A 26,488-nucleotide genomic window follows, 5' to 3' on the forward strand; every position below is an offset into this window, starting at 1 on the left:
AACAGTGCATTATCATCAAAGAATAGGTATAATTCTAAAATCCCATATGCAATTTAAAAAGAAAAATTAGGTCCACGTCAAAACTGGAAACCATTGTCATCTTATAGACTAGGAAGACAGGACACAAACCTTTTACCTAGACATCCTACACTTCTACTCATATACTTAAGGGGCATAGGAAAGAAATTACCAAAACACTGTGTTGTTTTTTTATCCAGCTTCCTTTGGGAGGTAAACAACGTTTTTCCTATAAATTGAATTCTCTGAACCATTCTCTGTAAGTCACTTAGCTGATTTTTAATGGAGATTTTTTTTTAAAGAACAGCTTCAACTTCTTTTCATTTTATTGAAATATAGACTTTATAGTACTGAAAAAGGGATATGATCTAAAACAATATCTTTTGTATATTTTTATTTCAGGAAAATCCTGAATTTGATTTACATTTTGAAAAAATATATAAATGGGTTGCCAGCAGCACCGCTGAAAAGAATGCATTTATTTCATGCATTTGGAAATTGAATCAGCGATATCTCCGGAAGAAAATTGATTTTGTCAATGTTAGCTCACAGCTCTTGGAAGGTAAAGTTAAATAGAAATGCTTATGTAAAATCAAGTATATCTACAAGTGAATATATAATTTGACATTACTCAAAATGATTAGCACACTGATTTACCTTATATTGCAAAGGAGTTGAAAAATAATTTTTCTTATTTTGAAGTGATACTTGTTCATTATAGAAGTTGATACATTAAACTAAATAAATAAAAATCACTTATAAATTTAATCCTCAGAGATAACTGCTGTTAATATTTTGTTAGTCTTCCAATCTTTTTTCTATGCATATTTAAATTCTTAAAATAAATTCACATTCTGTTTTCTAACATACTTTTTCTTATAATGAACATTTTTTCATGTTATTACTTACCCCAACATTTTTTTAGTGGTACCATAATATTTCATTAAATGAATATACCTTAATTTATTTAACTAATCATTTATTTTAAAATTTCGAATCTTTGCTTATTTTAAATAATTTTGACATGAATATCCTTGTAGTTGTATTTTTTTGCAGAGTGTAGGTATAGTGGTTAAAAACATAAGTCAGACTGCTTGGGTTCAAATCCTGGCTTTGTCACTTACCATTTATGTGACCTTGGATTATTCTATGGTTCAGTTTTCTTTATCTCAGAAATAGAGATAATTAGTAGTATCCACTCCATAGGGTTGTTGTGAGGATTAAATTACTTAATATATGAAAGTGATGAGATCAATGCCAGGTATATAGTAAATAATAAATATTAGCTCTTATTATATAATCAGGATAAAATCCTTAGATAAAAGTTAAATAGGGTATTTTTGATCCGTATATCTTCAGGGATGTTACTATGGATTATTTTGTGTTATAAGACGAAAACTGTTATTTATTAAAAATGTACAATATTTTATTCTTTAAAAATTTCTTTCATAAAGACATAAACATTGTAAGAAAATGGTTCTGTATGTCTTGTGGATACAATTTGTGTTGCATTCTTTATCTCAAAGAAAGCAGTTGAAATAATAGCTAGTATGCAAATGAAGAGTTGTTGCTCCTCTTATTAATTAAAAAACAGATTTATTCCAAATAATATATATTAGAAAGAAAACTGAGATTTGTCCTAAGTTGTATATTAGCATTTTAAAATAGGAGCTTCATTCTATTCTGTTAAAATGGAAATAGCCAATATTCAACCATTTTGACCTATAAAAATGGCCATTTCAGGTGCTTCAAACTATTCATTTACTTAGCCACTTGCCTCTGTCCTTTTTCTATTCTGTTTTACTTATTCCTTTTCTGTTTGCTTGTGGATATTTCCTTGAAATATAGTATTCCTTCCTAACACTTAGTAATCAGTAAGCCCTTTATTGGTTTCAGGTTTGATGCTTGAAACTGGCAGAGGCAAGTCACATCTGTCAGGCCCTGTGCTACTCCCCCCAGTGGAGTTCTTGAGTAGCCCTCAGGGTTGACATCTCACCAGTGTTAGACCCCAGTGTCTTGGCAATTGAGTATGTTGAGGGAATGACCTTCAAGAAATTGATGGTAATTTTTCATGCCTTGAATAGTGGTTTAATTTGTTTTGAACGGCTCTTATTTTATTTTACTTACTTTTTTTACCATTTCAGGGTTGAACATTTTGATGAGGGAATGATTGCTATTCTGTTTTTAAATATTGTGTATCTCCAGATGTTACTCGTTGCCTATGACGTGTTTTAAACCAATATATTTCATTGAGCCAACAGTATGGGAAAATACGTACTTCCCTCATTAGGAAATATTACCCTAATCAATGAGAAGAATATTGCTGTTTTTAGAATGCCTAGCTTCAAAAAAAAAAGGACATTTAATTTTATAAGGCCTAAAGCAGTGTGTAGACATTTTCATGTTTATAAAAGTTACCCCTAATTCAGATCAATTTTAGGAACACTGTGAAGATCCTTAGGGATCTCACTATGAAAATCATTTTCCATAAATCAATAACTGGTGCTTTGGTTTAGTGGAGTCCAGAGAATAGTTTTCTCAATATCTGCAAGTTTGTTTTAATGTTTTAATGGATTTTGAAATCATAGTCATTGATTCCCATTTAAAAAAACAATAAATGTGTCTAAGCTTTGGGTGATGTTAGAAAACAAATAAGAAATTATCCTTTTAAGAGATAAGTAATCGTCCCAGTAAGACTTCACTGTGAATGCTAACAGTGGCAACTTTAGTGGTTTTTATTGGTGACAACTGAATATTTACGCTAGTAAGTGGGGTTTCTCAGCAGAAGGCTTTTAAGGTTTTTAAAGGAGGATTTTGTTAGCAGTTGAAGTAGAGTCAGGTTTTTGTTTGGCTTTTTCTTTTTCATTCTTTTAACCAGATTTTAAAAAAGAAATCTTTGACTTAAATCCTTAAAAGTCAACTTGAACGGATAACTCGTGTGTTCTTTTTAAATTGTTTCAATCTCTTCGTTTCTAACAGTGTTTTATGACTAATCTATTGTGAGGGAATGTCTGGGTAAAGTTTTGGGGCCTTGAGTGAAAATAACTAGACTAAATGCATGAGTCACAGCTGACCTAAAAATAATTCTTAGGAAGTGATCTATTTCCCAGTTTTCTCCAAGGACTAGACAGTGCTGTTTCTTAAAAGAAAGAAAAAATAGAAAGATAAATGTGTTTTTAGTTATTGTTAGAAAAAGAATAAGAGAATTAACTCTGGAAATTTAGTTTCTGTGGATCTTTCCACTTTGTACTTGATTTGGACGTTGTCTTTTAAACTTTGATGTACCAGAAGTTCAAATGAGATATGGGTAGTATTTTAAAATTTTAAACCTGTATACTTTTCTACCCAGCTAATATTCTTTGCTTACTTTCCTCTGCTTTTTTCATACCTTTTTACTCTCCAGAACTGCCTAAAGTTACAGAAGGTGCGTAACACCTTTTCTTTTTATTCTATTCCATATATTTTTTATTACTTACCATTGTTATGTATTGTTGGTTGCATATTTTATGAAATTGTGCATAGGGACAAGTTTATTACCACAAAATCCATATAGTAATAAAATTAATGATAGGATTCATTATTGACTTCCAAAGGACTGTTTCATGGAAGAGAAAATACTTCTGAAGCAGTATGGTCGTTTAAAATATTTATTTATTTTAAATAATCTGCTTGTGTAAGGAGCTGTACAGAATGATTTGGGCAGTCCCTGCCCCCTAGTGGCTAAAGATGTGAGCTAAAATGGACTCGTTCAAAGGCCAGGGAGCTAGGTGATACCTGTCTATAAACTATTTATATACTGTAGTTCATAATTGCCTGTACCAAAAGTTTTGTTCCCCCTTTTTTTTTTCTGGGACATTATCTAAATCTGTCTAATTATCATTCTTAAGAGTAAATCATTTATTACTTTGAGTTAGTTGTTTTTTTCCTAGAACAAATTAACATATGTCCAGTCATGCTGAATGTAAGTATTTCATTTGCATACAAAATAATGAATATTTAAAGTGTCCAGAGGTGGTGATTTAAATCGTGTCCCATTAAGTTTATGAAAATCAATAACTTTATTTAGAGTTTTAGTTAGGGGGTAAAAAAAATTTTTTTTTTCACTTTACCTCTCCTAACCTCAAGCTTTATATAAAATCCCACAAGCTAAGTGTACTTTCTCAAAAAATTGAACTGAAATGTTTATCCAGAAGACACCTTACATTTGACCTCTTGGTCTTTTGTTAAGCATGAAGACTAGTTAAATTTTTGTAATTTCAAACAGCCATGTTATTGTTGCTCTTGTTACTGTAGACTTGTTGAGAAAACTTTTATACCTGATCTTTAGAAATTTTATTAATGCATGTGAAATTGTTTTAAACAAAGAAATGGAAAATTCATTTAATATTTTTAATACCCAAAATAAATTGTGAATACATTTTTCATTTCAACTAAAAGTTATTTGGAAAAAAAAAAACATAACAAGGACAAAAAAAGAACAGAAGAAAAATGTTACCTGGGGAAAAAAAGGAAAGCAAATTATTTTTTATGTGCCCTAAATTCATAGTCATTGTTTTGTTAGAGCAAAAACCACCTCAGATAGGAAAAAAAAGATTAGACTTGTTTCCACATGTTTTGTTTCTGGTTTTGCATTTGTTTTTGTAGTTTAATTATGTTTGGGAAATTGTTCTAAAGCCTATTTTAACACTTAAAAGTGAGCAAATTAGACTGCATGCTTTGTATTTGTTATAATAAATGTTACAGTAAACATATTAACATGCATTTTTTTTCATAAAAATAAGGGTTTTTTTTTAATATTCTGAACCATTCTTTCCTATTTTTCAGCCACTAAATGTGACCTGTGCTTATAACTGACTATAAGTACTGTGTTATTGTCCTCCTACTTTTTTACTACTTTATTTTTAATTTTTACCCTCTTTAAGAGTCTGTTCCAAGTGGAGAAAATCAGAGTGTGACAGGAGGTGATGAAGAAGTAGTAGATGTATACCAAGAGTTAAATGCAAGAGAAGAGCAGGATATTGAAATTATGATGGAAGGCTGTGAATGTGCAATCTCTAATGCTGAGGCCTTTGCAGAAAGGTTGTCCAGAGAGCTGCAGGTGCTGGATGGGGTAAGACCTTTTTATAATCTGTAAATGAATGATGTGTAGTGGATTGAGAAGACCGGTGATGTTCAGATTTTACTGCCTCAGCACCTAAGCCTTTATAGTGTGATTATTGCCGCCTCTATCTGTAAGCACATTACCAGATGCCTTATCTTTCACTGCTCTTGTTTAAAAGACAGAACCATTCCTGTTAATCAGGCCAGTGAAGGCAGTTGGCTGAGGTTGGGGATTTGGGGAGGTTCTTGACACAAAGCAATGGAAGTAAAAGTAGCCGACCAGAAACCATCTTGGGGTTGCTTTCCCCCAGCCTCTGAAACATCACAGAATAATTCAGTGCAAAAGAATAGCATTTTTGTGGTTTGAAGAAAAAAAAATAGGTACAAATCAGAAATAGAAAAATTAGTTTGAAATAAGTGAATCATTTACCCAAATGGAGCAGAGTAAGTATACTGAAAACAAGGAGCTGGGGGAAAAGGATGTTTGGCTCCCCTGCTCAGATGTTTTGGGATAGGCTCTTTTTAATTTGTATGCACAGTTTCTGAGTCTATAAACTAAATGCACATCTTTAGAAAGTAAAAAGCTAAAAAACATAACTAAAAATAACACCACTAGTGTGAGATCTAGTGAGAATCTAGGACAAGAATCTAGAACAAGAACATGTGATTTTTTTTTGTTTTGGTTAAACAAAGTAAGCATTTAAGAAAAACCCTCAGAGAATGAGGAATATTTTAAAGACAAAGAATTTTGAAATTTTATACATGAAAGGTGTAGAATGTATGAGGTTGAACTCAGGCCCAGTTTACAGGTCTATAAAACTCACTGGAAGCTAAGCTTAGAAGAAACTTCAAGTTGTTAAAGTGGAATTTGTCCTGGACAAGGTTGAGCCCCAGGTCTGCTACTTGAGAGATCTATTCAGTGGCCCAGGGGCCTGCTGACTCTTACAGTTGGGCTGCACTTACAGTTGACTTATTATGAATAGCATATAAAATAATATGTGAAATTATAGCATCAACTGTCCAATGAAATTCTTTTCATTCCTGGTCTGGCCCAGGTTTTTTCCTCATACCCTGTTACCTGCCTTCTTAGTGTGGCTTAGTGGTTTATATTTTCTTTTCTAATGAGTATTGCATGTATGTTACAAGTTATCACCTTGCTTCCCAGTTTTATGTTGGATTTGACAGCTTCCATATTTCAGGAAATTTAGAATCAATAGTCAGAATCACTTAGAAAACAATGATAAGGGGATGGTGGTTTGTTCCTGCTTTGCCTGGAAAAAAACATACAGTAGTTGCAAAAGAAAGAAAAGAAAGAAGACAATAGAAGGAGCTATCTTATGGATATATAGTCTGTGGCCCTGTGGTCTTATGGTCGTGGCTCTTCCACATCATGTAAGTACCAATTGTACTACAGTTATAAATTAGTTCAGTGTATCTTTCAAACACTGATATACCACTGCTACCCTCTTGACTAAGGTATTACACAGGTGGTTATACTTTTTTTAGCATTTTACAACAATGTTAAGAAGTAGAGAAAATTTTTGTAGCTGGTAGAATTGGAAGTGTCAGAAATGGGAGTATATCGGGGTGCCTGGGTGGCTCAGATGGTTAAGCATCTGCCTTTCAGCTCGGGTCATGGTCCCAGGGTCCTGGGATCGAGCCCCACATTGGGCTCCCTGCTTGGCGGGGAGCCTGCTTCTCCCTATTCCTTTACTGTTACCCCTGCTTGTGCTCTCTTGCTCTCTCTGTCAAATAAATAAATAAAATCTTTAAAAAAAAAAAAAAGAAATGGGAGTATATCAACACTAATGATACATTGTGGGACAGAACCCTACTTGTACAGTCTGGGAAAATATAAAACACTGAGGCATGGTCTGTAACCCTGATAGGGAGGCAAGTGTATCTTCTTGAAATACTGTGTAAAAACGGAACATAAACATAAAGTGATAAACTGAAATAAACGTTTAGATGTATACCAATCTTTGTTACTCAGGTGTCAAAGGGATTTAGCAATATTTCATCTTACGCTTCTTTTATACATTTAAATAATATGAAGAGTTACTTTTGTTTTTCACTTTGTAGGCCAACATCCAATCAATCATGGCCTCTGAAAAGCAAGTGAACATCCTGATGAAGTTGCTGGATGAGGCTCTAAAGGAGGTAGATCAGATTGAGTTGAAACTGAGCAGTTATGAGGAAATGCTCCAAAGTGTAAAAGAACAAATGGATCAGATCTCTGAAAGCAACCACCTAATTCATCTTAGTAACACTAATAATGTAAAACTCCTGTCTGAAATAGAGTTTCTTGTGGTAAGTATGTTGGTAAATTGCTACCACCAACAAAAAAAAAACAAAAAAAATATATAGTATATAAAACCCAGTTGTAAACATTTTCTAAATTCCTTCTGAGAGTAAGATTTAAAATAATTCCAAAGACCTTATGATACTATTGAGTAGCATCTTACCTGTAAATTTCCCAAAATTACATGTGCAAATGGTGTATTTATATATATTCCAGAACCACATGGACCTGGCCAAAGGTCACATAAAGGCCCTTCAGGAGGGAGATCTTGCTTCTTCTAGAGGCATCGAGGCCTGTACCAATGCCGCTGATGCCCTTCTGCAGTGCATGAACGTAGCTCTCCGTCCAGGTATGTTCATTAGAAATGATAAAATCTGACCAAGAATCTGAGACTAAGCCTGTAACTTGGTATAAAGCTTTTAACAAGAAATACATGGGGCAAGTGGTTTAGGGTGACTGTAGTATTAGCTCCTCAAACCAGTTTCACTTCTTTCCAAACGTGTTTCTGTTGGCACTAAGAACTTTTTCATTTTAGTTCCTGTGTTTGATCACCAGTGACTCTAGTTAACACCATGATTTTTCTCTGGTACAGTCTACAGAACCTAGCACAGAGTCGATGCTTTGATTAGACCAGAGAGCATGAGGTTTTGTTAGGCAAGTGGTTCCAAAACTTGAGTTTGCTCAGAATCATGGAGAGGGTTTGTTAAAACACATATTGCTAGGGCCCAGCCCCAGATTGAGTAGGTGTGGACCAAAGCTCCAGTATCCACATTTCCAGCAATTCCCAGATCATGCTGATGGAGGACCACACTTGGAGAACCACTGTACTATACTGTTTTCTTCTCTTGCTTACCTTTTATAAAGCAGATGAATAAACCAATAAAACTTTGGGGTCTTCAAAACATAAATGTGGATACTGATATAAATGTATTCATTGAAGATCAGAGAAATCTCTTTACCTATTAAATCAGTCAGGAACTGTTCTGGTTTCAGGCCATGACATGCTCCTGGCAGTCAGACAGCAACAGCAGCGTTTCAGTGATTTACGAGAGCAGTTTGCCCGCAGACTGGCCAGTCACCTCAACAACGTTTTTGTTCAACAGGTAATTTTATTTCATAATAAAACTGGCATGTTTCTGTAGCTTTTTGATATATATGTTTCCACAAAAATTGTAATGTGTTTAGTTGGGATCACAGTATATTCTTTCACATGTTTATTCAATTTTGAGATCTTTAAATAAGATTTTTAAGTATTTGCTCATAGGTGTATGTTGGACCTCAACTGTCTCCTTAGGTAGACAGTCTAGTTCCTTTTAGCTAAAACTCTGATTCTAGAAATCAAATAAATAACTATGCTTACTTATTACAGATACCATTTATATGTTCTTATTTAGAAAAGTCCAAACTTGTTACATGTTTGCTGCTTAGCCTATTTTATTTTTCAGTATTTTGAGGTGAGAACCAGGACTTGACTCAGGTGTTTTAAATGTATCATTGGCTGTGTGTATTTTTATATATGAGAAAAATAACTATGGCTGATTTGTAAATTCCATTTGATTTAATTTTATATAAACCCTTTGTCTACATTTTTATACGGAAAAGGAGGTTATAATTAATGTTGTGGCAATTATATTAATATTAATAATATTAAGAGTACCTTACAGGGATTTGAATAGAAGGCATTTTAATCTGGCATAAGAGATTAGGTTTCTTATGTTTTTCATCTCTTATTGTTATTGGACAAAAAAAAAATTGAGAGAAATTTTGTTCAAGAAATGCTGTCTGAAACATTGGATTCTTGTTTTCACTTTGCAGTATTCTAAAACAATTGTATTTACTATATTTTGTTTCTGATTAGTTTACTCAGGCCCTCCTTCAACTCTATAACAGGTCCTACTTTCTTTCGGTGCCTGTGAGTACATCAGATTTGGCTCAAGCTTTTCTGATTCCTTTTTTTTTTTTTTCCTGTAAAGTTTGCTAAACTTAACAGGAGCAGAATCTTAAAAGATTATAACTTTACTGACTTAAGCTGCCTGTTAACCATATTTATAGCAGTTTTTTAATGTCCCATAGCAAAATGTTTATTTTGGCCAGAAAGGCATTTCATCTCCTTCTGCTTGCCTCTTTTCCTGTTATTCTTTCACTCACTCACTCCTTCATTTATTTAGAAACCTTTTACCAGGTGATTGGGATGCATACCAGACATTTACTTGGGATAGGTGAGAGGCTGATCCTGTCCTCAAGTGGCGCACAGTCTAGAGGAGGGAGGTAGATACACTTAGGAAGGGTCAATGTTATTGTAGTGGTCACACCTGGGAGCATAAAGGAAACCCATCTAGCTAAGGGTGCAAGGGAGACATTGGGGAAGACTCTCTTAATGTTTCACTTGACCTGAAAAATATCAATAAAAAGGTAAATCTAGAAGTCACACAGGAAATACTAATCACACTTTTTTGCATTAGTATTTTAATATTTATTTCTGCCCAATTCCGTAGTTTTTAAAAATGACATTGTTGATAGTGATGTTATCCACATTTGTAGAGGGCATTGGAAACGTTGGAATGTTGGAATGTTACTGTAGGTAAACAGTAGTCCTTTCTGCACCCTTCATTGTTTGTTGTAACATGTAATTAATTTATGATTTTGCTTCCTTGCCTTGTAAACTAATGGCTTTGTTTACTATGAATGCTTCCAGTTCTGAAAATCTAATATGTATTGTTACATGTGAGTGATGCATGTTGAAAAACTAGAATGTTGCAACAACCTAGGATATGCTGAAGAAAGTGGAGGAGGGTGTCCCAAGTACAGAAAAGAGATTTTTCTGTGTGTTGAATTCAGTGCATCAGGCTATCTAGCGAAAGAGTTGGGAAACATGGGTATTTTCTATTCCTGGTTGTGGAACAAATGAGCGTGGGAAAAGTTGATTACCATATTATAGTATATCTCTTTGTCAATCAGCAGATTTTCATTGTGTGCCTCTTAAATACTTGTTTCCATATGTAAGAATAAGAAATGGCTTCTACACTCCAGATACTTCTAAGAAGGCTTTAAGACTAATGTGCTTAAAGCTCTACAGCAATGCATATATGAAACTATTAATTGTATGAGTACGTATACATAGTTTATATATGCATGTACAAGTGCTAAAAAGTTTTAATCAAAAGTAAGTTTACTGAGAATTTAGGTAGTCAAGTATGGCATCATGGATAAGATAAGACTTGAACAGAGTCTGCAATGCAGTTTTTGGCAAATGTATATATATTCAACATATGTAACTACTGTATAGAAGAATACAGTGGAAATAATCTGTTGATCACAACATAACAGTAATTTAAGAGCACTGATTCCCAGTCTTTTTAAAATTCACACATCAGTAAAATTAAAAGAAATAACATTTGGAGACTTACTAAGTCACCAGTTTTTTATTTTACCAAATAAAAACTTTAAAAAAGAAATCTTGCCATCTACTTTCACTATCTTTTTATCTTGGCACTAAACAAAAAGAATATAACTTCAGATTTCCAGATTAAATACATTTCCCTTTATGAGAAACTCTCTGCCATCATTTTATTTGTTTCTCAGTGCCATAGGCCAGTAAAAAACATCTTCACCTTTGGGAATCACTGATCCAGAGCGTGCTATGATACAGCTTTCATATTAGTCCTTCCACATAGCTATATTCCTTTAATGAAACTTGAAATGCATTTTTTTAATATTCACTTCTTACTATATATACATATAATAGAGTAATATTTTTAACAATTGACTAGATTCTTTTGACTCTTCTAGATCTTACACACTCAGCTTCCATTGAATTTATAGACTCTTACCTATAATTTTTACATTTACGAGGGATTTATATATCTAAGAAGATATTCAACTAGAGAATCAGGTCAGTTACACTAATTAGGATTCCAATACTGAAAACACGCAGTCAGATTAAGGCTAACGAAATTGAGGAAATACTTGCATAAAATGTATGTATTTAAAAAACTCTTTTGGTTGTCTTTTGAAAGATTCGGCTTGAAAGGATAACTCTTCTCTGCCTTTTTTGTCCCCCTTGGGTTCTTCAGAGACCTCATAATTCTGTACATTTTCTTTTGCAATATGATGAGAACTTATTATCCACCGAACTAAAAGTACACCTGGGAAAAACTGAAATTGTGGGGTTTTGCTATATGCTTGAGCTTGGGAATTTTTCTTTCAACGTATTTTTATAGAAACATCATATAGTAAAATAAAGCCTGTAAAATATACCACCAATGTCCAGTTCATTTCACAAAAATTGTTTCCTTAAGCATGTTTCACCATTTCCTAAACATAGGTAAATTATCTGTAGTTAAAAGCTTAGGAAGAGTTAGGATTATTTAAGATCAGCTTTTGTGATGTTTGTTGGAACTGTGCTCAGACTTTCTTTTTTCTTTAAGAAAACGAAAATAAACATGCCATTACACAGAAAGAAAGAGTTCCCAAATCTTGAGAATTTTTTCAGCATTTCAAATGAGTGTATCATTTCTGTTTGAAAATCAGTTACAGTGGTTAAGAGTACGACGGTGGAGCCAAACTTCCTGGATTCAAAACCCTGACTCTGCTACCTCCTAGCTGGGTGACCTTTAGCAAGTTAATTAACCTCCTTGCACCACAAACCCTAGTAATATATACACTAATGAAAATTTATAATGTATTAAGTTTGTAGAAAATGTGTCTGTCTTAGATTAGCTGAACACAGAGCTCGACAGGGGGCTCAGTCGCATGACTGCAAGGTCGTGACCCCAGCTAAAAGCAAGAGTCAGATGCTTAACTGACTGAGGCCACGCAGGCACCCAAGTTTTGCTATTTTTTAAATGAGGAGCAAAGTACTTTACAAAGTTATTGTGAACATTAGAATTTATATATATATAGAAAGAGAGCACACTCAACATGACAAAAGGCGTTCAATAAATTGTTATTGTTAACAATTTATTATTATTTATAATAACTTTATTTTTTAATTTAAATTCAATTTAATTAGCATATAGTATATTATTAGCTTCAGAGGTAGAATTTAGTGATTCATCAGTTGCATACAACACCCAGTGCTCATTCCATCAAGTGCCCTCCTTAATGCCTATCACCCAGTTACCCCATCCCCCCACCCTCAGTTGTTTCCTAGAAACTTTAAGCAATGTCTTAATTTTTTTTATTATATAGAGAATAAAGTTGTGTGCACATGAGAATTCTAGAAGTGACCATAACTTACACTAGTGATTGAATTAAACAGTTTAAATATGTAATTTTCCTATTTCCTATAGTTATTTTAGAACAGTTTCTCTAAAATTAAATCTTCCGTTAGCACTAATCACATTTAATCCATCTTAATAGTAATGGTTTGAAGATCATTATGTTCTTAATATTAGAAGGCAATTCTTCAGGTGATGGTGATCTTAAAATGCTGTTTGCAAAAGAAAGCTTTGAATAGTAACATGTGAAAGAGCTTTATAAATTGTAAAATCCTCTACAAACAATAATTAGTTCTTCCATTTTTAGGGGAGAAGGTTTTTAATTGAAGAACTTTCCTGACACTAAATTAAGTAATATAACTTAACATGTAATGGCTTGAGTAAACAGTTGCAGAAGAACATAAACAATAATTTTGAATCTTAAATCATTGAGAAAAGTTAATGAGAAAGACTGGGATGATGAAAGATGTCTAATATTATTATTAATAAAGAATTTTAAAAATTAACCTTTGGCACCTATAATGAGACATGAAGTATAGTCCAGTGGTAATAACTGTGTGTTTTATTTAAAATGATTAATTCTTTTCATATTTATCGTTAGTCTTTACTTCACAGAAAACATGTAGGTGCCCAGGCATTCCAAATATATAGAATAGTTGCATTTTTCAACACTGTAGCTCTTAGTCCACAATGATTCTTTTGGAAGATGTCATTGTTTTATATTTAGTCAGCCATCCAAAAAAGAATGTTCACATAGGTCCTTGCTCCCCTATCTAAAACTCTTGGGGTCAGCTGTGTTTTTAGAATTTTTCAGATTTTAGTAAAGTAATATAGTACATATACTATGTATTATATAACCACTCCAGGAGGGTCTGGAGCAGGGCCCTGTGATTAAGCACACAATGTTCCTACAGCAAAAAGTATGAATAGTCATTCCAAACACTATAAATAGCCTCATGTCAGTTCAGGTCAAGTTTTGCCATTAAAATAGATTTGGCACTGAATTTAAACAGAGGTTTTAGAGCTTTTTGTATTTTAGAAGTACAGAAAGGGATTGTACACGGTATACCTTGTATATAACATCTATAATAGCTATGAACTTGTGTTGCCTTGCCCTTTCTTTTTCTTATTTTAAATTGGTCAGCCTAGTTTTCTGATACTCTTCTGCTTTCTCTAGTCTAATTTCCTAAGTATCAATAATCTTAATCTTAAGTAATATCAGTAATTTTAATCTTTTTTTCAGTAATTTTAATCTCAAATAATCCTTAATCTTAGAAATATACTGATTATTCTACATAGTTTTATATGGAATTTCTATATAATGGGTCCTTATTTTTTTTTTAATCTCCATTTTAAATTGGGGATATAATCTTACAAGAAAAAAATTCTCCAACAGGCTGATTTGAAAGCTTTAATGAAGAAGGAACTCAACGATGGTTTTAGTACTTGGCATGTCTTATTCTCCTATCTTTCTTGCTCTAAAGGTACTTCTCAATTGCTAGAGAATTCTTCATTGCCTTAGACCAGGAATTTTTTTCTGGATTGTCTGTAGTTAAAAGAAATGGTTTAAAAAATCCATAACCATGGGGCTCCTGGGTGGCTCAGTTGGTTAAGCGACTGCCTTCGGCTCGGGTCATGATCCCAGGGTCCTGGGATCGAGCCCTGCATCGGGCTCCCTGCTCGGCGGGAAGCCTGCTTCTCCCTCTCCCACTCCCCCTGCTTGTGTTCCCTCTCTCGCTGTCTCTCTCTCTCTCTCTCTCTCTGTCAATTAAATAAAATTAAAAAAAAAATCAAAAAATCCATAACCAAAGTTCTTATTTTGTGTCTATAGTAAAGCATATAAATTAGATAGAGAAAAGAAATCTCTTTTAAATTAAAAGAATTTAAATTCAGGGGCAACTGAGTGGCTCAGTTGGTTTTGCCTCCAACCCTTGATCTCAGCTCAGGTCTTGATCTCAGCGTCATGAAATCGAGCCCTGTATCAGGCTCCGTGCTCAACACAAGAGCCTGCTTGAGATTCTCTCTCCCTCCCTCTCCCTCTGTCCCTCGCCCTGTGCTCTCTAAATAAATAAATAAATAAATAAATAAATAAATAAATAAATAAAATATTTAAAAAATAAAAATAAAAGAATTTAAATTCAGGATATTTATAAGCTAATTTATGTCAGCTAGTATAATACACATACAATTAGGTTTAGGTAACTTTACTAGGAAATGAGTTAACCAGCACCAAAACTCAATCACTGTGTCATTTTAATAGAATGCTAACAAATAAGTTCTGACGAAGCAAATTAGATTGAGTCAGAATTACATCAAATAAATCCATATTGTTTTTCCTTTTCCTTGTTCTTGGGAACTTATATTTTCAAGGGGGAATTTACTCCTTTAATCTTTCAACTCCTCATCCCTTAGACACTAGCTTTGAGTTCATGACAAATATTGACAAAGTAGCAGAGAGAGCTAGATTGTTTCCAAAGAGGGCTGGGAAGATTTTTATTGTGTTTGTTTGTTTGTTTTTTAGATACCAGTAACTGGTAGGCATTTGCAGTTTTTGAGTCTGGTTAAAATGATTTTGTTAGATATGTTTTTTGTTTTGTTTTTTTTTGCTGGTAGTCTTTTTCTTGTTCCATGAGTCATTGTTTGCGTATAACACCCAGTTCTCCATGCAGAACGTGCCCTCTTTAATACCGATCACCAGGCTAACCCATCCTCCCATCCCCTCCCCTCTAGAACCCTCAGTTTGTTTTTCAGAGTCCATAGTCTCTCATGGTTTGTTAGATATGTTTTTAAAAGAAAATGGAAGTGTGACTCACATGACTAAGGTTCCAGTTCTTCCCTCCAGCGTGACCTGAGTAAATCACTTAAGCCTTTAAGTTTCAGTTTCTTCTAGAAAATGAGCTCATTGGAACAGATAATCTTCCAGGCCTATATTTTTCAAAACAAAAGTCAGGATGCATCATCTAAGACTGACTGATAACTTACTAATTTATTTACATAAAAGCCTTGTCAAGGTTTTTAAATAAAATCATGTGTAGTTATTTAACAAATTTCTAAAAAAACTAAAATTACACTATTATTAAGTATTATCCAGGAAAGCCCAGGATATCATCATCTGTGGTGCTTCCTAGTTCTAAAAGTTTATATCCTATATGTCCTTAATCTGTTGTTTTAAATATTGTAGACTCTAATAGTAGAAACACCATAGATATAGACAATTTGTTTTGAATGACTTCCCTGTTTGATGTGTTTCTCGGTACAGTTGTATCATGAGGTTTATTTGCTTAGTAAATAGTAAAATGTACGGTATGGGAGAGACAGACTTGATTAAAACATTCATTGTCAACTCCTTTAGAAGATGAAATGGGTAGTTGATTTATCCCAAAGTGCCATTCTTGCATGTTTATGATTATTTTATGGTGATGAGGTTCGGTAGATTTACACAGGATGATAAAAGAAAACAAGTAAGTACTCAAGTTTTTATCCCTCTCTTCTTTTGCTTTTCTTTGGCTACATTTGGTCATTGTTTAGACTTTTCAATCGCAACATGTTTCTTTTACTGTCAACATATTTATTGACTTATTTACAATATCACCAACGTATTTATTGACTTATTTACAATATCACTCTAGGGTCATGATCAGAGTTCAACTCTTGCTCAGCACTCTGTTGAACTGGCTTTACCCAACCATCATCCATTTCATAGAGACTTGCTTCGATATGCCAAGTTGATGGAGTGGCTGAAGAGTACAGATTATGGAAAATATGAGGGACTAACAAAGGTATGAGTTTGATATCAATTACTCACTGAGTATAGAATATAATCTAGAATCAAGACGTCATGTATTCAGTTCTCCAAGTGACATTTGAAGTACTGTAGTACCTTCTTAGTGAAGCAGAAACTAATTGAATTTCTGAGTGCTCATTAAGGGAGAACACTTATTTTATTTAGTTGGGTAAAGAAGAGCTAAATTTCGAACTTCAGTTTAATATAGTAATAGGCTGTACTGTGGCCTTAAGCATCATTCGGTTTCGTTAAGTGCAATAATTATTTCCTGAGTTTCTTTACAAGCAATATAGAAACTAGAGACTAGAAGATATATAAGTAAGGTGTTTGCCCTCTAAGAATTCATAACCTGTTCAATGAAGCAAGTACAGAGTGCCTCTTTATTAAGCAAGCATTTCACTATTCCAGGCACATGGGGCCTAACAAGCCCTATTTCTAGAGAGCCTCACATCTGACTGGGAAGAACAATTACACTTAAAACAATCAGCAAAACATTAAGTGCTAAACTGAAAATGAGTTTAAATGCATGGCAGTTTAGAAAAGAAAAATCCATGTCCTAAAAACTTCAGGGCAGAAATTGGACTTGAATTGAGTTTTAAATAATCAATGGGATTAGATAAACTAGCAAAGAGAGAAAGGGTATTCCAGGGATGAGGAGCAAGATGTGCAGACAGAGGTGGGAAAATACGCCCTTTTGTCAGGACAATGGAGAATGCAAGCCTATGAAGCAGAAAGTTCATATTCTGGAGCAGTGAGAAATTATGTTGAAAAAGATGAGCCATGAGACCTAACAGCATTCCTCATACATGGCAAAAGACTAGATGAGGCAAATTCATAAGAACCTAATATAATAATTCAGATGAAATGAAATCTGACCCAGGAAAATAGTGGTAGGAATAGGGAATAGGAACCAAAAGAGAGACTCCAAGGAAGGGACAGGATGATGCCAAACTTTCTAGGCTTGGAGATTAGAAGAGCAGTGCCAGAAACACCAGCAACTGCAGAAGATGAGTCATTCGTTCATATATGAATTGAGCACCTGTTATGTTCTACGTAAGTGCTAGAGATACAGCACCAAAGGAAACGGGCAAATGCTTGCCTTCTCAAAGCTCATGTTTTGGTGGAGAAGGACTTGACAAAAAAGTCAGTTGTGTAGTATGTTAGAAAGTACTGCTGAGTGCTCTGGTGAAAATAAAGCAGGGAATGCTGGGAATGGGGAAGACTATAGTTTGAAATAAGGCATCATGAGAAGATAACATCTGAGCATAGATTTTTAAAATGAGCAAGGATGTGGGGTGCCTGGCGGGTTCAGTCAGTAGAACATTCGACTCTTGATCTCAGGGTTGTGAGTTCGAGCCTCATGTTGGGTGTAGAGATTACTTAAAAATAAAATCTTAAAAAAAAAAAAAAAAAACAGGGCTGAGCAGTGCGAGTTTCTTGGGGAAAGCTTTCCAGGCACAGTACAAGTGGTCTATGGCAAGAGCATGCCTGGTGTCCTGGGGGGAGCAGCAAGGAAGCACTGGGGTTGGAGCCCAGAGCACCAAGGCCTGGACCTTAGAAGGAAGGTAGGAGAGGTAAAGTGGGGGTGGGGTGGGGCAGATCTGGAAGGGACTGTGTGCCATGGTAAGGACTTGGCTTTTACTGTGAAGGAGCTGGGGCAGGGGGTTTTGGTAGGCTTTGAGCAGTAGAATGACATGATCTGATTTAGCTTTAATAAATGGCCATTGTGGCGGGAAGCCATGGGTACAATACTTTTGCACTTCTGCTGTGACCTTTAGTATTGGAATTGACCATGTCACTTAGGGAGCTGAAGAATTGCTACCTAATTCCAGTATATAAATAGCTATATTTATATATCAGACATAAGAGCAGTTTGCTTAAAATTCTGAAATACCCTGAAAAACATGTAAACTCTTTTAAGTTTTTACAAATTTGGAGTTTAAAAATTAAAAAATTAAGTAATGCATAACTTAATTTTAATAATTAGTAATAATTTAATTATGTGGACAATATGACCTGAAAACAATGTTCTCGAATTGGAAAGAGTGATGTGTTTTTTTTCTTGGAGTGAAAACAAAAATATTGAGATTGTTAATATAAAAGCTCTTCCCTTCAACCCATGTGCTTGTGACAGAAAATTTCCTAACAGAATTTAGATAGCAAAATCATCTTATTTTTTGCTAGTTTTGCTAGCCAAAGTTTTTCCTAGTATTACTCAAAAAATGGTGTTATCTTTCAGAGTGTTTTATAATGAAGATTATTCTCTCTCAGGAAACTAATGTTTATACATGAACCCATTTTATCTTCATACTTACTGAAATAATTATTACAACTTCCTCTAGTGTTAGGTTCATGCTTCATGAGAAGGCAGAGGATTAGGTAGAAATTTATGAGCACTATGATAAGAAAAAAGCAGGGTGTACATTCCTATCAATGTATCAGTATGAACACACTTGGCATGAGGACATTCTTGTATATCAGTCTTTATGTTTTCTCCTCAAAGTGCCTTTGCCCCCTTAAAGTAAGATCTGGCTCCCTTTACTTCTAAACTGAGATAAGAAAGAGGACATAAACCTTGGTAAAATAAATAATATTTTCAAAGTATAATTTAAAAAAAATGCTTTTCAAAAAGAATATAAGTATCCTGGGGTATTTATATATATCTTGTCAGCTGTTTTAGATAAGACTACTTTTGTTTTGCAGAATTAGTCTTTTAAGTGTTCTGCAACTCTACTGTTGTGTTATATTTTGTTTTGTTTTGTTTTGTTTTCATTCAACAGAATTCTGATTTGGAGATATCTTAAGGAAAAATATTTACAGTACTGGAATTCTTCTTTTGAAGTTTTAGGAGGATTAATATTTTGAATAATTAAACATTATTATATCTCCTTAAGAGTTTTGTGCCAACAAGTGCTTTGCCCCTAGTGAATATTCAAATAAGTAAAGTAATCAATAAGCTTTTTGCCTAATTGTGTTCTCAGTGAGTATTATTGCCCTATCTTTATATATAATGCAGTATTCATGAATGTAATTTAAGTGAAGAAATAAGGCGATAGCCAACCTAGCAATGATTTATGGAATCATTCTCTGCTCACAGTATAGTTTTGATTGACAATATTAATGAGCTTTTTAAATGAAATTAACTTATTTCCCAGGAATGTTACTTGATCCTGTGGTTTGAACTTTTGACAGACTATGTATTTTACCTCATAATCTAATTTGGTTGCTGAAGTTATCAAAAACAGGAATTTTATTAAAAAGGAAGAAGGAAGAAAGGAATGAAAGAAGGAAAGAAAGAAAGAAAGAAAGAAAGAAAGAAAGAAAGAAAGAAAGAAAGAAAGAAAGAAAGAAAGAAAGAAAGAAGGAAACAGACAAACCAGTACTTCTTTAGTAAGAAATAATAATTAAATGCAGATACTGTTTGCACTTGATTGGGTGTACACAGCTCTCATGCTTTCTGGCAGGAAAAAGAAAAGCCTTTTTCCGTTCTTTAAGGGATAAGAATCAGTAGGCACTGCCCCAGCTCTGCTTAGGGCTGAATCGAGTTTTAGTGTACATAATTAGAGCTTAGGGAAATAGTTCAACTGCCCAGATTCCTTCTTCCCCAGGACTACAACCCCTATATGTGGCTCTGGGTTATTCATGTAGGGCAGTTAATAATAGAGATGTTCCATCCATGCTTGGGGAGGAAATGAGCTTTCCTCTCCTAGTAATCTCCCGAGGTTGATGGTCAGTCTTGAAGATTACCCAGATTTCTTCTCTCAACCTCAGTTCTGCATTTGTGGAATTTACCCATTTGTGTAAAGAAAAAGTAAAATATAGAGATCTTGGTAAGACTGCACAGTCAACACAATGTAAAGTTGAAAAGACTGCCAGAAACAACAGTATTTAACTCATGATAGTTAAATGTAAGGTGCTGTATTCAAGGTGCTAAGAGGCACCTCATAAGAGACATCCTTCAGAATTTGGTAAATGAATGAACTGATGGTTACACCTGTCTGTGGTCTTTCCCACCAATGAGTTCTGTTATGTAGCTGGAAAAAAGGTATCCAGTCATTCAAGTTGCAGTGGAAAAGGGGGTGATTTTCAGTAGTCTGCTCATGTCACTGTTTTCTAGATACCAAAGAGCTGTTTTGAAATTGTTTAAATTGCTTGGGGAGTAATGTGCACTTTAGACAATTTGGGTATTGGAATGCAATCTGTTACATTGAATGATTTGAGTAGAAACCACAGATGAAGATTTCATAAATTACGTGAAACTAATTTTCTGTTTGTCAACTATTTACTGATTTGCAGTGATCGGTATTTTTATGAGAATTTAAGCTTGAAAAAGTGAGACAGCCCAGTGAAATAGGAATTAATTTTAGGGTATATTTTAATTTATATTTGCTTTTAAATTTATGCAAAGATCATAGGAAAGAATTGCCCATTTGACTGTTTTCCTTACAGAGACAATGTGGGAGATATATATGGATGGCCTACAAACTGAAAAACCAAGGATTTATATACTATGTTTCATCCAAATACTATTTTATAAGGATATATCTATAAACTAAGAAAATCAGTGGTAAACTATGAGTCAGGATACAAATATTCACATAATATATACCTTTTGAAAGGCGCACCTGATGTTTAAAGCAACATAAACCTGCTCTAGAGCTGAATGTATTGGGGAGCCTGGGTCGCTCAGTTGGTTAAGTGTCTGCCTTCAGCTCAGGTCATGATCCCAGGGTCCTGAGATTGAGCCCCACATTGGGCTCCCTGTTCCTCAGGGAGCCTGCTTCTCTCTCCCTCTGCCTGCCGCTCCCCCTGCTTGTGCTCTCTCTCTCTCTGTCAAATAAATAAATAAATCTTAAAAAAAACTGAATATGTTAATTTGAAATTATAAAGGAAGCTGAAGCTTAGATTCCATGATAAATTTAAAAGAATAACCAAGTACAGTTTTTCTCCTGTGGATTTATTTAAATTTAGTCTCTATATGGCATTTAACTTGGGACTTGGTAAAATAAAGGGTCTCCCACTGGTGAAGAATCCTTCCTGAGAGCATAAAATATTTTTATGTGATAGTAAGCAGATATGATGAAGAAGTAAGTTTGTAAGCATACAAACAAAATTATAGATGTTTCCATTTGAGCTAGAATAAATCCAATTTGTTTTTAAAAAATGATTGTGAAAACTGTAAGATGTGCTAATTATAATTAAATTCTTGTTGAAAATAACTTATTTTGGTATACCTAAATACCCTAAGCTTATTGAAAATAGCCTATTTTTTTTAAAGATTTTTATTTATTTGACAGAGAGAGACACAGCAAGAGAGGGAAACACAAGCAGGGGGAGTGGGAAGCAGACCTCCCGCTGAGCAGGGAGCCGGATGTGGGGCTCGATCCCAGGACCCTGGGACCATGACCTGAGCTGAAGGCAGTCGCTTAATGACTGAGCCACCCAGGTACCCTGAAAATAGCCTGTTTTTGATATACCTTAATACTTTAAGTTGACAGGCAACACTGACTGAATGTGCTCCTTTGTTGCTGTTGACTGTCCGTCGGTATGATTGTTTTTAAAAGCAACATGGCAGGATGGAGGAATGGCTATAAAAATTCCCATATTCTTTAGCCCTGTATTTCCACCCTTAGGATATGATTCCAAGAAAACAATTCATTAAAGATGAAAAGGTTATTGTAACATCGTCTATCATAGCAAAACATTGAAACCACTTAAGTGGCCTCTGCTAGGGGATTATTTGCTGAATTGCGGTACATCAACAAAGCATAACACTGTATAGTCATTAAAGTGTGAGACTGGAGAAACATGATTGCTCTGACCCAAATATCTTATATAGTATGAGTGCACCTCTATTTAAAATATATGAAAGATAATGCATAAAAATGAAAATATAAGTGTGAGATTATGTTCAACTTCATATTTTTGTGAATTGTTGTTTTGATGCCTGTTCAGTTTTTTTTTAAGACAGAAAATAGCCAACTTTTTAAATCCTATGAAATACATCAGGATTTTAGACCAGAAAGTTTAAAGCAAGCACAAAGGATTTGGGGGGACTGAATTGTTGTATTTGTTTTATTAATAAGAAGTACCTGTTACTTTTATTTTAAGAATTACATGGATTATTTATCACGACTATATGAGAGAGAAATTAAAGATTTCTTTGAAGTTGCAAAGATCAAGATGACTGGCACAACTAAAGAAAGCAAGAAGTTTGGTAAGCTTAGACACCTCAGTTCATTGTTTTTATTCTATTAAAAGTGGTTTTATTTATGACAATTCTAAGACTTTTCAGAGCAAGGTGGAAGAAGATACAGTAGAATTGATGAAAAAGTAAGTCTGATGCGTTGGTTTGATTTATAGTTACTTCACAGAACAAATATTTGTATCTGTAAATATGGCTTTTACTAAAATTCTGTAGTAGATGAATCTGACAGCAATTGTGTATTCATGCCATAATTGAAAGCATCTATTCATGGGAAAAGTAGTTGACCAGAAAATGAATTGCAGTCTGGTCGAGAAAGTACAAGGCTAAGAGACATGTTGAGAGTTCAGTTTCCAACTTCCTTAAAAGGCCTTTTTTAGCAGTTGGTGGCAAGTCATTGATCTCTTAAGTCATTGCTCTTTATAGGGAAATGAAAGTAATTCCTGGCTTCTTACTTCTCACTGGCTATTTTGAATCAAAAAGAAAGTTTGTGTTTCCTCCCGGGTCAAGCTGTAAAAATGTCACCCAAATTTCTCCTGTGATTATAGTTATTTTTCCTAAGAGATATTTTTCAAGCATGCTAAAATTGTTGCTTTTAAGTATGTTAAGTGGACAGACGGAAACATGATTTGAAAAGGTAACCAGTGAAAGTATCAAGTTGCGAGGAAGGTGATTTGCCGAGGCCACTTTCTGCTCTTGCATGTACCCATCTCTGGAGTTCCTTTTTGGATGGAGTTCTGTGCCTATTCAAGTCAAAACCTGGCCTTAAATGGCTACAATGTGTACTCCTCAGTGTGTCTGCATAGTTCCCCTTTAGAATAATGAGTTTAGCATTTGCTTGTTGAAAGGAGCCTATGCCCTAAGCAACTTCTGGTAATCAGGAAACAGGATTGAAATTGATAGCACATCTTTCCATTCTTATCCTTTAGGACAGAGAAGACTGTCTTTAGTGGGTAATTATTTAGTAATTCGCTGTTGTTGTTGTTTTTTAATTCAACACTAATATATTGATTATACTAGTCCGGACTTTTGAAATGTTTTGAATCTGTGTACAAATATGTTACACTTAGGTAAAGATACTGATAAGAATCTTGGGACCATAGGCTTTTGGAAACAGAAATGCTAACTCATCCTAAAGGTTATTGTTCTTAAACAGCAATGTGTTTATATCCTTGTTAATGTTTCACTGTGGGTATGTTATGCTTTTTTTTTTTTTTAAGTAAGCAGCATATTAATTCAGTTACATGTTTAATGTTTCCATTTAGTATATTTGTCACCACTTGTTAGTGAACCATTGTATTTTGAGAGAACTCTTCTACAGTATATGAAAACTGGAGGCAAAAGGGAAATCTTTCTAAAATTATCTCCTTAGGAGGTCATTAATCCCATTATCATAATAATTTATCAGGCCTAAGGTTCACATTGAGATAAATGACATAACAAAAATGTAATTTGAAACAAGTACAATAGTATCTTAATGGTATCATTGCATTAACCTGAAAATTAAATTTTTTCTTTTTCTTCCTCTTGGGAAGTTCTTAAATTATTTTGTTTAAAATATTTTTAAATTAGAAGTTTAGAAGGCACTTTTATAGTTTTAAAATAGCATTAAAATCACATTTCTTCTTATGTATCAAATAATAACAGGAGAGTAATTTGTAGTGGTTGATGGCACCAGAAAGTCATAGTTTCAGTTATTTTGATATCAGCTACAAGAGAAGAAAAACTAAATAATAAACAGAATTCAGAGGAAAAGTTAAATACAAATGACTTAAATTCTAAATAAGGTAGAATGGAAATTTTTTTAAATATCTTTTCAGTGATTCAAAATGTGTTTAAATCAGCTTTTAATAGTAATTATAATTAAAATAGAAACCTGAAATTTTGGAAAGATAACTTGTCCATGAATCAAAATGAAGTAATTATAAATAAAATTTAATTTTTTTGTTTTTTACTTGCTCTGAAAATTCTGGGTCATAGATACTAATAAGAATAGAAAGTCAGATTGAATGTACTTTACAAAAGGAAATGTATAGTCAATATAGTCATAGAGATACAGGGGAATACTCTCTTTTTGAACCACCTTTTTTTTTAAGATTTTATTTATTTATTTGACAGAGAGAGACACAGCGAGAGAGGGAACACAGCAGGGGGAGTGGGAAGGGGAGAAGCAGGCTTCCCGCGGAGCAGGGAGCCCGATACCAGGCTTGATCCCAGGACCCTGGGATCGTGACCTGAGCCTAAGGCCGACTCTTAACGACTGAGCCACCCAGGTGCCCCTTTTTGAACCACTTTTGACTCAACTTTAACATCACTTTAATTCACGTAATTCAGAATAATGTTAAAATACCAGCAAATATCTTTTCTTTGTGTTAAGGTCTTTACATAGGTAATTGCCTTTTTTAATTAATAGGTTTACTTTGATAAACTCAGAGGCATGAAATTTTCCACTCAAGAATGATATTTTGGTGAGGTTTCTTCCCCTTGTGTTCTACAAATATACTTAATGAAATAGCAGGCAAACGAAATTTAGAAATTATTTTTAAAATCACCAATTTTTTCTTTCTACAGCTGAAATAACACACACACACAATTATTTTAGTCCCTTAACATATGCATTTATATAATTACTGCTTCCCTTGTATTTAATATTCCAAATCTTAAAAGTGGTATGTCAAAATTACATTTTGTAATTTTATAACAATGTTACAAAAAAGCATTCTATGTTTCTATACTAAACTAAGAGTCTTGTTGGTTCCTAGAAAATTCATTTAATAAATATTAATTACCTATTATATAATAAGCACTGCTAGGTACTGAGAATGCAGCAATAAGCAAAGACCCTACCTCATGAAGTATACAGTCTAATGGGGATTATTTAAAGATATGGAAAAGGTTACCTGAAGGGGCACCTGGGTGGCTCAGTAGGTTAGGCATTCAACTCTTGATCTCAGTTCAGGTCTTGATCTCAGGGTCGTGAGTTCAAGCCCCTACTTTAAAAAAAAAAAAAAAAAGTTATCTGAATACTGCTTGTTGCTGATAAATAATATAGGCTTTGATGAGCCCCAAATTATAATTAATTGGCACTACTAGTAACTGTATTCTTCATTGGGTACAAAAAAAAAAGTATGAAGTGTCAGGCTTTGCTCTGAAACTGGTGAATTTAGTATAGTGACACCTTAAGGCCTCCAGAAGGTACTGTTCAGATTGGACAGCTAGTAGCTCCAGCATGATCCCTGCTTACCACTTTAATGTCTAGCCTTGGTGTTTCATACTCCCTTAAGCTTCATGTAGCTAGGGCTGCACAGATAGATATATCCCTGGTATGACAAGTTAGTAGCTTTTACTTGGGTTTTGCCTTAAAGTTTGGTAGGAATAGTGACAAATTGATACATTGTTCTGTTTTTAAAATATTCCCAGGTTATAGTTATATTCTTTATTTTTCTCTTTAATTCTATAATTTCTTTCTTTGCCTTTCACATTAACTTCTAATTTGAGTTCAGAATGTTTCACAAGATGATCTCTATAATTGATCTAATAAATATTAGAGAGAAGTTTTAGAATAAAAGAAATGCCAAATGGCCCTAAAAGAGCTCAAATTCCTGTATTAAGCCTATTCCTTTGGCTTTAGCCTCCCGTCCACCCATCTCCTGATAATTAGTGTTTTGATATATACTTGCCATTCTAGGTGTTCATAAAGCCAGTTACTAAGTAGTTCAGCTTGATATTTTGAAATGAATTTAAAGCCCCACTCATGTAATTTTTTATCAGATATGGTATAACATTGTTCAGTACAATGGAGACTCCTCTCAGGAGTTTTCAGGGAGTGAGAATGTTGATGCGCTTAATGTCTAAGTCTA

General features: G+C 34.0%; 1 protein-coding gene across 5 annotated transcripts in view; it reads left to right on the forward strand.

The window, feature by feature from the left end:
• Positions 1-26,488, forward strand: part of EXOC1 (exocyst complex component 1) — a 67,194-nt gene that overhangs the window by 20,925 nt on the left and 19,781 nt on the right. For 3 of the 5 annotated variants that reach the window (XM_027598715.1, XM_027598719.1, XM_027598717.1), the window contains exons 4-11: positions 421-580; positions 3,422-3,442; positions 4,941-5,128; positions 7,201-7,428; positions 7,637-7,769; positions 8,414-8,523; positions 16,269-16,418; positions 22,535-22,640. In XM_027598715.1, the coding sequence (XP_027454516.1) occupies positions 421-580; positions 3,422-3,442; positions 4,941-5,128; positions 7,201-7,428; positions 7,637-7,769; positions 8,414-8,523; positions 16,269-16,418; positions 22,535-22,640 (1,096 nt within the window). The remainder of the gene's footprint in view (positions 1-420; positions 581-3,421; positions 3,443-4,940; positions 5,129-7,200; positions 7,429-7,636; positions 7,770-8,413; positions 8,524-16,268; positions 16,419-22,534; positions 22,641-26,488) is intronic. The other 2 variants (XM_027598718.1, XM_027598720.1) reach the window with 1 other exon arrangement.

This window comes from Zalophus californianus, chromosome 2 (genome assembly GCF_009762305.2).
Source record: "Zalophus californianus isolate mZalCal1 chromosome 2, mZalCal1.pri.v2, whole genome shotgun sequence".
In the NCBI taxonomy this organism is placed as follows: domain Eukaryota; kingdom Metazoa; phylum Chordata; class Mammalia; order Carnivora; family Otariidae; genus Zalophus; species Zalophus californianus.